At 43.0% G+C, this 16,223-nt stretch overlaps 1 protein-coding gene across 1 annotated transcript in view; it reads right to left on the bottom strand.

Moving 5' to 3' along the window:
* Positions 1-1,438: 1,438 nt before the first annotated feature.
* TPK1 (thiamin pyrophosphokinase 1) overlaps positions 1,439-16,223 on the bottom strand; it is a 524,197-nt gene continuing 509,412 nt past the window's right edge. Inside the window, exon 9 of the mRNA XM_081971059.1 lies at positions 1,439-1,559. Within this exon, the coding sequence (XP_081827185.1) occupies positions 1,522-1,559 (38 nt within the window). The 3' untranslated portion in view covers positions 1,439-1,521. The remainder of the gene's footprint in view (positions 1,560-16,223) is intronic.

Here is a 16,223-nt window from a genome sequence, read left to right as displayed (position 1 = left end):
AGAGGCAACTATTAATCATTTTCGTTTTCTAAGAACTAAGGCTATGTGCAGGTGGTGGAGCTGGTACTTTCCTCCCAAAAATGTTAATTTTATTTAAAATAAACTTTTGGATTCCTGAAAAGCACTGTGGCAGGAATCATTTTGGTGAGTACATGGCCTATATTTGAATACTGGAAATATCATCTGGTGAGAATAATCAGTATGGGGCTGATACAAAGCTACAACTTCTAGACAGACTGTGAATATTTAGAAGGTAAGAAAGTGTAGGAAGTTATCACCCAGCCCTGTCCCAGAAAAATGAAATATCCTAGGAAATATTGAAAAGGCAGAATATTTCTCTGGATGTGAAAAGAACCATGTTTCAAAAAGACAAGGTAACTCTCCCTGCAGCTTCCTGCTCCCACCATTTGTCCATGAGCCATTAAAGCCTGAGCCAGTCCCTTTACATAATAAAAGAGTTCTCCCCTTCAGCTCCAGGGGGATGGGAATGAAGGCATGATAATATAAGCCTTTACTCAACTGACCACATGGCATCTGAACTCAACCAAACCTGGATTCAAAACTCAGCCTAGAAGGTTGCCCTTGCATGGGTCCATGTGAGTCTGACAACCAAGCAGAAGACATTTCTTACACAGGAACAGAAAACAGATAGGTGGGGCCAAACAGATTATAAAAAGCCCTGCAAGCTCTTCTTCAACCCTTCTTCCCTTTTCTTCTTCATCACCCAACACCTGGAAGCATGTGATCACCTTTTTCCCCAGGACCTCCAGCCATGCGGTCCTGTCCTCCATTGAAACATTAAACCATCTTTCTAAGCAGCCTCCATGCCTCCAGTGTCTTTTTCCCCACTTGGGGGTGAACCCAGAAGGACATTTCTTCCAACAAAAGCTTAAACAAGGTCAAATAGTATAGTAAAATAAGAATAATTGTATGGGTAGTGACTTGAGTATTTGGTCAGGTCTTGAATGGCTTGCATATCCTTCCTAGGAGCATTTGGGGGTGAAAGGAGAAGGAATGCAGGAATAGGGTGGGGGGAGGGGAAATGTATATTTTTGGTTTAGCTGCTATAGCAGCAGCAGGGGGTAGGAGAAACAAGCATAACAAAAGGGTTCTGTTGATGTTTGTGCAGCAGGACCTGCCTGACATTTTCTTGAAGAGGATGGAATAGCTGAGCAGCTCTTGTTTTTTTTTACCAAATAAGGAAAAGGCATGCCTGATTTAGTCTACTTGAGCCTTCTAATCAAGGATTATACTAGCCATTTTTTTTGCTTTTATATTCCTATTTTCCTTTTGTCTTTGCAAGATTGAATGCATTCAGATATTCCTCTTTAATTCATTCTTATACTTAACATACTTTCCAATTTATGTTCTATTTGTTACTGAAACAATAATTGACAAATTATTTAAGTTGCTGCTAAAGCTCAACCTGTTTGCTAACCTTGAAATGTAGATTACATCTCTCTCCCATCACGCATATCCATCATCAGCAAGCAATTTGCAGTGGTACAGGTTGAAGGGCTGTCACAGAGACGAAGGGGTCAACCTATTTTCCAAAGTACCTGAAGGCCAGACAAGGAATAATGGATGGAAACTGGTCAAGGAGAGATTCAACCTAGAAATAAAGAGAAACTTTCTGACAGTGAGAACAATCAACCAAAGGAACAGCTTGCCTTCAGAAGTTGTGGGAGCTTCATCACTGGAAGCTTTCAAGAAGAAACTGGGCTGCCATTTGTCTGAAATGGTGTAGGGTTTCCTGCCTAGGCAGGGGGTTGAACTAGATATCCTACAGTACAAAGTCCCTTTCAATTCTGTTAATTTGAATGTAAAAACTGAACAACTGTAAATGTTTCTTCTTAATAATCAAGTAGTTTTATTACAAGTGTGAGTAATTTCAGGAGGTATACATTTGAAGTCAATTAAGGCAAATCATTTTTGTGTGTGTATGAGTGTGTGTGTGTATATGTGTGCAACAACTAGTTCTATATATGGTTTAAAGAGTATTTAGTCAGCTTTCAGTTACAAACATATTTATTATACAACATTCATTATGACATAGTGTATGGTACAAACTGGTTTATAGACTATTGTTTCTAACTTAATATATATGTGAATTATTTGATAAAGTATGAGAAAACAAATTTATGACAATGTGATCTGCAAACCAGATCTGTATATTAGATCACCATTTGTGATTGTTGAATTATATTTAAGATATGTATATTATTTAAAGGCCCCATTCCCCTTTCTTTAGTTTTGGTAAATTTAAATTAATTAAATTTAATAAATTCAAAAATATGGATTGAGATGGCTGGCCCTAAGTAAAGCTGATGAGGAAGTCTGGATAAGATTGGTGGCTGATGAGGAAAGCAGAAAAAATGCTTTGAGCCCTTTGTGAGATTTAGATGGTGAAGTTTTGGCAATTATATAGTATTTACCAAAGCCTAGGTCTTTTTGGGTTGCTGTACACAATCTGTATTGTATTATTATTGTTATTGGTTACTTTTCATAGTCAAACATTATTGGACAGGAGTCAAATCTTTTGGAATTATGACATGGACTCAGGCATGGCTGCTGCATATTTCCTCTGCATCCTTGAGAGCTTTAATGATAATCTACAGGAATTTTAATTAACCAGATTTAATGCAAACTGCAACGTGTGTTGAGATAATTTTTAGCAGATGATGTAATAAGGGCATGCTTAGTTTTTACCGTCTTTTAAAATACACACAGTGTTAGATATTCACTCTAGCTACCAGAGTTTCCACTCTGGTCCTCTGTTCCGGCAGGAACAGAGGTTTAATCCTATTGGCTAAGAGGTCTGACAGCTCCCTATAAAAGGGCTGCTGTCAGACCAAGCAGTTGCTGGATTGTACATACTTGTTCCTCTGTAATAAAGAGCTGTTGTTACATTAAGCCTGTGTCTGCCTTCTCATTACCCGATCTAACACTGGCGACGAAGGTGGGATTGAGAGGCAGATAGGCAAACAACGAGACATCCAGCAAGTAGATCCAGCCTGGAGCTTCAGCGCAGCATCGAGCTACCATTTTGAGCGGCAAATTCAAATCGCCTCAACCAAGAATGGCCATGCACACCCCGCCTACTCCATATGACCCAGTGGCCAAACACTGGGAATCGTATATGTTACGATTCAAATGCTTCCTCGAGGCAAACAGCCTCATGGGCATCCCTGATGCCCCAAAAAAGAACCTCTTTCTGGGGTACTGTGGTAGAGAGGTCTTCAAAACCGCAAAGGACTTATCGGAGCCAACTCCGCTCCAAGTGGTTCCTTGGGCGGCGTTATAGCAGACCCTGAAGACACACTAGGTGCCTAAACCATTGAGGCACATTCGCCGCCATGAATTCAACATTAGAAATCAGAAGGAAGGTGAATTAATCAATACGTGGTGGCACTGCGAAAGGCGGCGACTTATTACGAGTTCCGTGACCTGGACGACTTAATATTAGACCGCATAATCTGCATTAATTAATTAATTAAGGACATTAATCTGCACACACGTTTGCTTGCCAGATCAAACATGTCTCTGCAGATCACACTGGATGAGGCCAGAGCATCCGAATCCGCAGACAAGTCCACGGAAACCTTGCAGCGTCAACATAATGTGCCACAAACCATGCAGAAGCAAACTCGCATCCATCATGAGGCCGCAGAACAAGAGTCCTCTGACAGCGAAGAAGATGACAGCTACCGCATGCACAGTAGCCGCACGAAACCGGTGCGAAAATTCAACTCGCCTTTGCTGCCTTGTGCTAGCTGCGGAGGAGACCATGACCAGTCTACCTGTCGTTTCCGAGACACAACCTGCCAGCATTGTGATAAGAAGGGTCACATTGCCAAAGTGTGCCAGAGCGAATTCCCTGCCACCGCTTGGCAGCCAAAAACCACTCTGAGCTGCCAACAGAGGCCCAACCCAGGGGCCTGGCAGAAACCACAAGGGCGCCCAGAGAGAGAACAAAAGGTTACCTATCAAACTACAATATGGCAAGTCTGCACTAAGCGGCCAAAAAAGCTAAAGGTCACCATCCTCATTGAGAATGCTCCCTGTGAGCTAGAAATTGACACTGGATCATTTTTAATGATCATCTCATGGTCGACCCTGAAGCAAGCCATCCCGAGCCTGAAAAAACAGCACCTTCGCACCCCAGACATCAGCCTGCGTGACTACCAGGGGAACCGAGTCCCCATCATGGGCCAAGGCACCTTCCAGGTATGCTTCAAGGACTTCTGCGCCAAGCTCCCTGTGACCGTGGCCAGAGCACCCCTGCAGAGCCTCCTGGGGCTCGATTGGTTTCAAGCCCTAGGGTTGGAAGTGACCGGGATCAACTCCGTGAAAAACGATGGTGCAAAGGCCAACTTTAAGGGGTTCGAGGACATCTTTGGATCCAGCCTCGGTAAGTATGTGGGGACGCCAATCTCTTTTAGTTTGGACCCCAACATAGTGCCTATCAGGCTTAAGCCCAGGAGAGTACCTTTCACTCTCCGCCCTAAAATCGATAGGGAAATTGATAAGCTCGTGAGCCAGGGAATCCTAGAGCCAGTTGACCATGCATGCTGGGAGACCCCTATTGTGACCCCGGTCAAGCCTGATGGGTCAGTCCGCATCTGTGCAGACTATAAATGTACAATTAACAACGCGCTACAACAAAGAGCATACCCTGTACCCATTGTACAGCACTTACTACATTTGCTAGGCCCAGGAAAAATCTTTGCTAAATTGGATATGGCGCAGGCATACCAACAGTTGCCTGTAGATGGTGCCACAGTGGAGGCTCAAACCATTATGATGCACAGTGGTGCATTCAAATGCCACCACCTGCAATTTGGAGTTAGTATCGCCCCTGGACTGTTCCAAAGCGTCATGGAACAGCTTTTGCAGGGGATACCAGGAGTCGTCCCCTATTTTGACGACATCTTGGTATCAGCTGCAAATGAGACACAACTTTTAAAACGAGTAACAATAGTTTTGACCAGAATTCACGAAAAAGGCCTCCGGCTCAAAAAAGAAAAATGCAAAATTAATGTAACAAGGGTTGAATTCCTGGGGTACATGATCAATGGCTCTGGGATTCACCTGACATCACAAAAAATAAAAGCCACTCAGGAATCCCCCACACCCCGCACTCAAGCCAAGCTGCAGGCATTCCTCAGGCTCCTTAATTTCTACAGAATCTTCCTCAAACAGAAGGCCACCATCGCTGAACCACTGCATTGTCTCCTGGCCAAGAACGCCAAGTGGTCCTGGGGCCGAGCCGAGGCCACAGCATTCACCGCGGTCAAGTGCCTTCTGACTGCTCACTCCTGCTGGTCCAGTACAGCCAGACCCTGCCATTGGTGTTAACCTGCATCATATCTCCATTCGGCATTTGTGCTGTCCTCAGCCACTGCATGCCCAATGGTACAGAAGCCCCTATTGCTTTTTACTTGTGAACCTTGTCTTCTGCGGAAAGAAACTACAGCCAAATGAACCTTTGGCTGCAGTAGCGGGAGTTAAAAGGTTCCAAGAGTACCTTTATGGCTGGGATTTCGAACTTGTGACCAACTACAAGCCATTGTTGGGACTACTGGCTGGGGACCAACCTACCCCGGTGTCGCTGTCACCTCGCATGACCAGGTAGACTGTTTTCCTGGCTGCTTACTCCTACCAACTGACCCACTGCCCTGGTTCCACGTTGGGACATGCAGATGCTTTGAGCCGCTGTCCCCTACCTGAACTGCTCACTGACCCCACTCCCGAGATACCGGTCCTACTTATTGACTGCCTGGACACTGGACCTGTCTCATCCAATGGCGTTACCTGTCATTCTGCGAAGGACTCCACCATCAAGCAAATCTTGAACTGGGTGTGGAGGGGGTGGTCCAAGGGGCCTGTTGGGGCCGAATTTAAAATGTTTTTACTAAATGGGATGAGTTGTCAGTAATCAAAAGCTGTTTACTGTGGGGGGGGGGGGGACCGGGTGGTTGTTCCAAACAAACTGTGCAAGGCAGTATTGGAAGCTTTACATATGGGGCATCCTGGAATTGTCAGGATGATGTCTTTGGCTAGGAGCTATGTGTGGTGGCCTAACATGGACAGGGAGATAGAAGAATGGGTGGCTACCTGCACCCCATGCCAGGAATCCAGACTAGCTCCCCCAGAGGTGCCCGCTAAGGAGTGGGAGCGCCCTCAGGCACCCTGGTATAGGGTGCACATTGACTTTGCTGTCCCCGTTCATGGCCAAACATTCCTTGTAGTTGTGGACACATACTCGAAGTGGTTAGAGGTAGCCCTGATGACCTCCACCATGGCAGAGGCAGTCATCAAGGTGCTACAGAGACTTTTCTCCACGCACGGCCTTCCTGACATCTTGATCTCTGACAACGGGCCCCAATTCATGGCCATGCAATTCGAGACCTACTTAGCAAGTAAGGGAATCAGGCATGCCCTGGTCGCTCCATTCCATCCGGCTTCCAATGGTCAGGCAAAGAGAATGGTGCGATCTGCAAAAGAGGCCCTCGCTAGGATGGGCCCAGGGGATTGGCAAACACGGGTTAATCACTATTTGTTAATCCAACACATCACGCCAAGTGCCACTACCGGGAGAAGCCCCTCCGAGCTTCTCATGGGTCACCAGCTAAGGTCCCACTTAGACCGGCTACACCCAAACTACTCTGCCACATTGCCCCCTGACTCCACAAGCAAAATTCAAAACTTTAGCGTAGGGGACTCGGTATATGCCCACAACTACACTGGGAGAACTCTTTGGATCCCTGCCATGGTGATAGGCATCACTGGGCCTCACTCTTATCTGTTAGAGCTAGAGGATGGTAGAAATTGGAAGAGGCATGTTGACCAACTCTGTGGTCGCCTCTCCCACTCCAATCTTAGAACACCAGACAAAACTTCTGAACAAATCAGCCAAAGCCCTACCCAAAAGAAGCAAACGCTCACTCCTTCTACAGCCAGCTCAAACCTGAGGGTACTGGGAAACTTATCTGAATTTGTTACAGGCCCGCAGTAAACTCCAAGCGAGCAAATCCTAGAAGCTCCAGCCATGGCCTGGGAAAAGTTCCAGCAGGTTCCACAGAGCAGAGCTGGAGAGCAGACATGTCCGTCCGACCTGCCTGAAGAACCGGTTCCAAATGAACTGCGCAGGTCTGGTAGAGTAAGACAAAGACCCGCCTACCTACGGGACTTTGTAACCAATAGGAACATCCCAACCAAGAGGGGAGGGGTGTTAGATATTCACTCTAGCTACCAGAGTTTCCACTCTCGTCCTCTGTTCTGGCAGGAACAGAGGTTTAATCCTATTGACTAAGAGGTCTGACAGCTCCCTATAAAAGGGCTGCTGTCAGACCAAGCAGTTGCTGGATTGTACATACTTGTTCCTCTGTAATAAAGAGCTATTGTTACATTAAGCCTGTGTCTGCCTTCTCATTACCCGATCTAACACACATTTTTTCCAATTGATTGTGAACAAAGTTTTAACAGAATAAACAAAATCCAGAAATCTGGATTGAAATTGTTAAACTTTTAGTAATTAACTTTCCCTGGATGTACATGACAAACTATCAGAATACTAACTGTACATTTCCTTGTTCATTCCTATGATGTTTAAGAAATAACTTCTATATCCTGCAACTAAACTATATGCAAGGAAATAAAACTGGATCACTCTCACCAATCAAATATGGCAGTTATTTTCTATAAAATTGTTCTGGTTTAGAGCTGGGTGCATAACAGAACTCAGCCCAACAAGTATTGGCCAAATATGTCCTGACAAAACCCATTTTCTGCCTCATTTCCACAACACTGTCTTTCTCTCATCAGCGACTGATGTGTCAGAGAGCCATAAATTATTAGCTGCAAATAAAAGTTGCCATAAGCAGACTCCTTTTCATCCCGTCACATGTTTATAAAAAGCATAAAACTTTATCCCTCATTACTATACAGGACCAATCAGATGAGTAATAACTATCATCAGCATCAGCATCCACATCATCAAGGGTAGCATCTGTTCCCTTTTTATTCAAGGAACTACCAAGGAGAAAGAAAACCAGACCTCCACCAAAACTAGCATGGCAAACAGAGAGTAAATCCCACCCCATAAGCACTGATGGTGTTTCCTAGTTGGGTATTGAAACATCTGCAGGCAAACAACCAAACTCAGAGAGTATCAAGGACTCCACAGTTCAATCCTGAGCTACAGATAGCAGAGTAACAGAATAACAGAGTTGGAAGGGAGCTTGGAGATCTTCTAGTACAACCCCCTGCCTAGGCAGGAAACCTTACACCACTTCTGACAAATCGTTATCCAATATATTCTATAAACTTCCAGTGTTGGAGCATTCACAGCTTCTGCAGGCAAGTTGTTCCACTGATTAATTGTTCTAACCATCAGGAAATTTCTCCTTAGTTCTAGGTTGTTCTCTCCTTGATTAGTTTCCACCCTTGCTTCTTGTTCTGCTCTCAGGTGCTTTGGAGAATAGCTTGATTCCCTCTTCAGCCCCTGCCATATTGGAGATACAGATATTCTCTTCTTCTATAAGTTGACACATTTTTAATTTTTTGACTTAAAGCATTTTGATTGTCTGTATCCACAATTTGATAAATCCACTCTTCGGTAAATCTTTAATTTTTTCTAATCCTAAAAAGAATAAATCTGCAAACAAAAAACTACAGGGGAGCAGTTTACATTGGTGCTCTTCAACCAATGCATCCTAATTTTTATTAAGTGATACTAATGATGGTGGCCAGTTGATTATCCAACACCTCCCCCCAAATCCCAACTAACTTTGATTTAGTTAATGTACTTGATGATAAAGTCTGTTGTCACTGAGGATCTAGCCTTGCATCTCATTATTTTCCCTCTGAATGAACTCACAATGTTTTCACTGCTGTCATACAGAGGCGCCTCCTTGTAACTGTTGTCACATGAATTTATTTAATGCGTACAGGTAATCCTTGTTTTACAACCATTTTTAAATGACTGTTCAAGGTTACCATGGTACTGAATGACCTACTGTATCTTCAAACTTCCAGCCATTGCAATGCCTATTTGTTACATACTGACAGACAGTATGGTAGCTTCCACCAAGGTCCTCTGATCCGGCAGGAAAATATGCAAAGGTGATTGGTTAAGATGTCTGATAGCTCCCTATGAAAGGGCTGCTGCCAGACAGAGTCTTTGCTGGATTGTACATAGTGTTGACTAATAAAGAGCTGTTGTTACTGTTAGCCTGAGTCTGCCTCATTCATTCACCCAATTTAACACTGGCAATGAAGGTGGGATTGGAAAGCAACTAGGCACAAAAAGAGCAACACAATCCAGCCCATAGCTAAACATGGCATCGAGCCACCATCTTTAAGCAGCAAATTCAAATCTGCCTTGACTGAATCAAGATGACTACGCAGGCCTCACCAGCTCAGTACGACCCAGCCACCGAGCACTGGGACTGATGTATATGATGAAGTTCGAATGCTTCCTCAAAGCCAACAACCTCCTGGACCAGTCCAAAGGCCGAAAGAAAGCCATGTTCCTGAGCTACTGTAGGCAGAGGTGTTCGACACCGCCAAGGACCTATCCGAGCCAATGCCTGTACAGTCAGTCACTTGGTTGGTACTTCAACAGATGCTGAGGACACACTATGCTCCCAAATCATCTAAATGTGTGCAGAGACACGAATTCAACCTCCGTAACCAGAACGAATGTGAAACAAACAACCAATATGTTGCCACACTTTGTAAGGCTGCAGCATATTGCGAGTTTCGCGATCTTGATGAACTGCTATTAGATACAATCATTTGCGGGGTGTGAGACATTAACCTGCAGTGAAGGTTGCTGGCAAAGACCAACCTTATGCCTCGTTTAATGCAAATCACATTAGATGAGGCCAGAGCAAGAGAGTCCTCAACCAAGTCGACGGAAATGCTGCAGAGACAAAACAGTCCCAAGAGCACACGCAGAGCAGCTGAAGTGCATCGCGAGAGTACAGAGCGAGACCTCTTTGACAGCGAGGATGAGGTCTACCGCATACGCAGAGAGAAGCGGAGATGGCGCAAGAATTTGAACCCCATTTCCCGCCTTGCGCCGGCTGCAGAGTAAAACAACCAGCGATCTGCCTGCCGTTTCCAAGACGTCATCTGCCAATGCTGCGATCACAGAGGGCACATTGCAAGAGCCTGCAGGAGTGAGTTTCCAATTCAACACCACAGAAAATCCAGGCCCTGAAGGCTGCAAGGCCATGTCCACCCTGGTGAGAGCAATGGAAGCCGCAGCAGAGGGCAGAGAAAACAGATGCCAAAGACATGTTCCAAACAACCATTGGGCAAGCAAACACCCCGCGGAACAAGAAACTGCGGATCTCCATCCTCCCTGAAGGGTCTCCATGCAGCATGGAGATAGATACCGGCTCATCACTGACCATCATGTCCTAGGCCACACTGAAAAAGGCCGTCCCTATTCTATGGAAGCACAAGCTGAGGGTTCCAGAGATACGCCTAAGCGACTACTAGGGGAACCGAATCCCCATTTTGGGTCAAGGCACCTTCCGTGTGCAATTTTAAAAAATTGACAGCTTGCTTCCTGTTACTGTGGTTAGCAGAGCCCTGCAGAGTCTCATAGGCTTAGACTGGTTTGAATCCCTGGGCTTGGGGATGACTGGGATCAATGCCGTTAAAGATGACATCACCGAAGAGCTAATGCGAGAGTTTGAGGATGTCTTTGGCACCAGTCTAGGCAAATATATGGGGACCCCAATTTCATTTAATGTGGACGCCAATGTTGCCCCCATTAGATTAAAGCCCCAAGGGTCCCTTTTACCCTCCATCCAAAAATTGACCTTGAAATGGACAAACTAATTGGCCAGGGGATTCTGGAGCCGGTTGATCACACATGCTGGGAAACTCCTATAGTGAAGCCTGACGGGTCTGTCCACATCTGCGCAGACTATAAATGCACCACAAATAAGGCAACAACAGAGTGCTTATCCAGTGCCCATTGTCCAGCATTTACTTCCCTCCCTTGGCCTGGGAAAAGTATTTGCTAAATTAGATATGGTGCAGGCATACCAGCAATTGCCTGTAGAGGGCAGCACAGCGGAGGCCCAAACTATTGTGACACATAGGGGTGCATTTAAATGTATCTGGCTACAATTTGGAGTTAGTATCACCCCTGGACTGTTCCAAAGTATCATGGAATGGCTTTTGCAGGGGATGCCAGGAGTTGTCCCCTATTTTGACGACATCTTGGTATAGGCTGCAAATAAAGAGCAAGTTTTTAAATGATTACGAACCATTTTGACCTGAATTAGTGAAAAGAGTCTCTGTTTAAAAAGTCAATGTTCCAAGGGTTGAATTCCTGGAGTATTTGATCGACGGCTCCGGAATTCACCCAACAAGTAAAAAAATTAAAGCTATCCTGGAAGCCCCCACACCTCGCAATCAGACCGGGCTGCAGGCATTCTCATACTTCTCAATTTTTATAGTGTCTTTCTTAAACAGAAAGCTACTGTCACTGAGCCTTTGCATCGGCTCCTTGGCAAGAATATCAGATGGACCTGGGGAAAGGCCGAGGCCACCACTTTTGCCGCGGTTAAAAGACTGCTGTCAGTGGACATGTTCCTAGTCCAATATAACCAGACTTTTCTCCTTGTCCTGACTTGCGACGCCTCTCCTTTCAATGTCGGTGCAGTCCTCAGCCATCACATGCCCAATGGAAACAAAGCCCCCATCGCTTACTACTCAAGGACCTGTCAGCAGCTGAGTGCAACTACAACCAGCTGGACTGTGAGGCTTTGGCTGCAGTTACTGGGGTAAAATGGTTCCACTAGTATTTGTATGGCCTGGACTTTGAGGTCATTACAAACCATAAACCATTGCTGGGGCTCTTGGCGGGGGACCAACAAACTCCTGCATTGCTGTCACCATGGATGACATGCTGGACTATTTGCCTCATGGCCTACAGCTACCACCTTGTTCATAGGCTGGGGAAAACTTTGGGACATGCTCTTAGCAGGTGCCCACTTTCTGAACTGTTGGAAGATCCAACCCCTGACACCCCAGTTTTGCTCATTTGCTCAAGGCAATGTTTATACAGCTGGTCTTATTTCTTTCTGCTAGAGGACTTTCATCAATTCATTGTTGTCAACAATGGTTCAAGGTCATCCCTTCTTTGGCAGCTTTTACCAGGCACCATTTAGATAGCAACGCAGATAATTAATTCAACATAGTATATTTTAAGTTCCTGGCTTTGAAAGCAAATCTCATAGATTCTCAAAAGTTACCAAGAAAATCAAAGGCATAGAGTGAAAGTCAAACACCAAAAGATTCCAATTTGCTTTCTAACATCCTTAAACAATTCTCAAGATTTATCACTTCCTTTCTTCTAGCTAACGGCTCCGTCCATTCACTGTTGGCCCGAGGGCGGAAGAGTTTTGTAATGCTCGCTCCCCACTTTCTTCTGCCACTCTCTCTTTAAAAAGCTTTAACCAGAGGTTAAAAAGTTAATTTACAGGAATGTTGCACTTTCAAGCACTCTTATTATCTCATCCATATGATCACCACACTAATTCCCCTGCTTTGTCTGGTCTTTCAGCTGTGGTAGCTTGCATTGGCTGCCTTTCTTGCTTTGGATCTGGAGGCAAATGCTTTAGGGGAATTGCGGGTTCCCCAACCACACCCACTTGTTCCCCTCCTCTTCACTGTCCCCCCCAGGACAGTTATGGTTAGGGTTAAAGTAAACCCCACCTCCAATACAGCAGGAATCTGATGGTTCTTCAGAGCGCCCTCTGGACTATACATCCTGTTGCTGAGATTCAGGCCATATACCCCCTTCCTGGATTTATTAAGAGGCACTTTTAGTACAGTTCCAATCTAATTAATGGTTTGTGTGAGTTACATTTTATTACATGGAAAACACTACTGACACAGAGACTTCACCTGATTCTGAAAATAGCACTCATCATGTGTACACATAGCCATATGAGACACGAGAGTCCAAGGTATCCAAAGAAGGAAATAAATAATAGCGTTGGAAATAAATAATAGTGTTGTCCTAAGACTGAATCCCAGTGAGATGCTTCTCAGTTTAAAAAGAACATTTGTCTTTAAACTATTATAGAAACATTAACCTGCATCCCATAGTTTCCTTCCATCCCCCAGTTTGCCAGCCTCAGCCATGCCACCCATAAATTTTTTTCAACTGCTCAATTAACAGCAGTTAGCATAGACTGATTTAAATTGACATACAACTAATAGATTTTCTCTGCATTTATAACTATGCTCGACACATACTTTCCCATTGAACTGATAGTGCTGCTTTTGCATTTGGGTTTCTGAATAGACAAAGTAGCCTATTGCAAAGGGTTTTACACAGTTGCTGTGGTCAAATTGTTGGTTAGTTCTGGTGCCATTTGCTCACCAACCTCACTTGGCACAAGCTACAGAGGTCAACAGACCTGCTACAACACATGAAATGATTTAGTGAGTCTGAGCACAGCAATTTAGCGCACATGCTTGGGCTATTCAGCTCAGTTCCATAAAGCAATAGAAGCTTTGAGTTTTAGCCAAGCTGTCCATGGGCAGCTTCCCTTGAGGATGAAGTGCCTTTCACTGTGCAGTTCTTACAAGAGAATCAGAATGGTCTTACTTTTCGGTCTACATTGACCATTTTTCTAAATAAAAAAAACCCTCTTTAGTTACTTCTTCTCTTTGGTTTGATGGGGTTGATGAGGCTTGATTAGAAGTGAAAAGAGTTTCACTTCTATTTCTTTGGAATAAACAGTTTTAACTGCCGGTGAACTTTTTATTGTGCTAAAGGAATAGAAACGGTTAACTTATTTTGGCTGTTCACACACTGGATTGACCAAAAATGTGGCCTGTTTGGTTATGATTAGTGTATGTATTAAGCCAGTGAATGTGAATCTGTGAAATGTGGCTTTCAGCTATTTATTATAAAAAAAACCAGCTAATTTTAATTTATTAAAATAAACCATGATTATAGAAATTATGATTTAGCTTAATCTGATAAAATGAAATCACGTCATTGTGAAGTGTATGTGAAAAAGGAAAACAGAAGGGTACTGCTCACAACATGCAAGTATTGACAGTCAACATCTCAATAGTTGCACTGAGAGGCTATCTCAACTTTGCAGAATAGCTTACAGCTATGAATTTCCTGGTTGCTCCAGTTACTAACCAGCCCTGGCTTTCCAATTTTTGGGAGTTCAGCCAAGATTAGCTAGGTTTTCCACCTATCTGTGTTATGCAAAATAAGGTGAGCATAAAGGGAGAAAGGAAGGATTTAGTAATTAAGGATGGCTTTGGAAATAAGAAATAATGTGATCTTGATTAGTATCTGTGATATATATGTATGTATATTTGGGCTATAGTACATTATTTTGTTATGCAATAATTCTAATTAGGAAGAACTGACTTCTATTAAATGCATGGCTATCATACTCTATCTCTTAACAGTAATGTAATTAAAAGCTTGCAATGCCTCATTTTTGACTCTGATTCTTAATCCCAAAGTACAATGGAGTGGAATGAGAGTTTATCTTACATGTGTTGTTTGTTTCGTGCAAATATCCAATTACTGCCACTCCATTCTGTCTTTCATTTGTTGAGTTAATTAACTATCTCTTTTTGTATATTCTGTAAAGATAAGCAGGTTAAATATTATTAGTTTCTGATTAAAAACACTGTTCTTTTCTACTGAAGTACTAGAACTCTGATTCCAGGACAGTAAAAGGCAAAAACACAAACAATAAATGAGATGATGAAATCCTAGTTCTCAAAAAATCAGTAAGAAAATAGCCAGGATTAACCATTAATCTTCTGGATTCAAGATTAAAGAATGGAAAAAGCAAGCTTAAAAATTGCTGTTCATTGTTTTGCCAAATTATACCTGGTCTTATGCTTCGAATAACTAGAATTAGGAAAAAAAATAGAAGTGTTGGATAAAATAATGTTGATGATGACGATAAAATGTATTTGGAACAATTCTGTTTTTCAAACACATTATTACTCTTTTTGTGTCTATGAACTGTTCTGTAAGACATGACTTGTATATCAATAAAAAGAACCTTAAAATTTTACCATAGTTACTCAAACAGAAGTAATAAGACAATGTGCTATAGATGGAAATATTATTTATACACATTTATATTTCATTTAATCCAATTAATCCAATATATTTCAAGAATGTTAGTTATTTAGAATGATGATGAGAGAGAATCAGTGAGAGAATTTTTATGCACCAATTACACTGTACAGTGACCCATCAACCATCAGCATCTCCAGTAATGGGGTTCATTCAAAGCCAGTGTGCATGCTCAGAGTACTTGCTTCCTTTGAGGATCCAGGTTAGTCACTCCAAGAAATACTGTAGTTTCCCCAAATAACACTTGAGAACTGGAGAGTGAACTGCAACAAACTACCCCCATATTTATACAAAACGAGTAGTCTAGTGTTCTGACCTGGATGTCAGTTGATTGGGAATTCTTGCCCAGTTCAATATTTGCTAAGCCCCCTATATGGTCCCAACCCCCTCCCCCTCCACAGCCAGTTGAGAATCTGTCCTTGCAAGTAGTGGGCGAGTGCACAGAGCTTCATTTGTGCATGTGTGGGATTAGATTGCATGCATGGAAGCCTCCTCCCTCCCTGCTGCTGCCATCGCCACTGCCAATCAATGGAGAAAAATGATTGGGGATTGCTGGTGTATATTCTAGCTTACTAATGAAAATTTGGGATATAAACAATTGTTTTACACATACAAAAAGTTGTATCAAGTGTTCTGCATTTAGGGCTAATTTACATGAATAGTAAAAAGTAGGCCATATCAAGTTGTAAAGAGAGTTGGGGGGGGGGATAGCATTTTAGAGGTTGCATCATATTAATATCACCTGAAAAAGATTGATTAAACCTTTATCCCTAAAGTATTGCTTTAAACCCACAGTTTAAATATTCCCACATGTGGAAATTTTTTTTATTAAAAATTGCATTTTAAAATAGTAAAGTTCAAGAAAAAATCCTCCATATGAATTTGCTGAATGTTCAGGTTTTTAACCCTAATATGGGTTTGTTTCAGACCACTAATGCTTTAGTATACCTTTTTATGTGGCAAACCAAATGATAATCTGAGTAAATAAAGTTAAAATTAAAATAAAGAAAATATTTAACTTGCTGTTAAACTCAAACTCACCTTGATGTCACTCCAAAAAAAT

The sequence above is a fragment of the Natrix helvetica genome (assembly GCF_964273705.1).
Source record: "Natrix helvetica genome assembly, chromosome: Z".
Taxonomy (NCBI): Eukaryota; Metazoa; Chordata; class Lepidosauria; order Squamata; family Natricidae; genus Natrix; species Natrix helvetica.
This window is presented reverse-complemented; position numbering and strand designations above follow the sequence as displayed.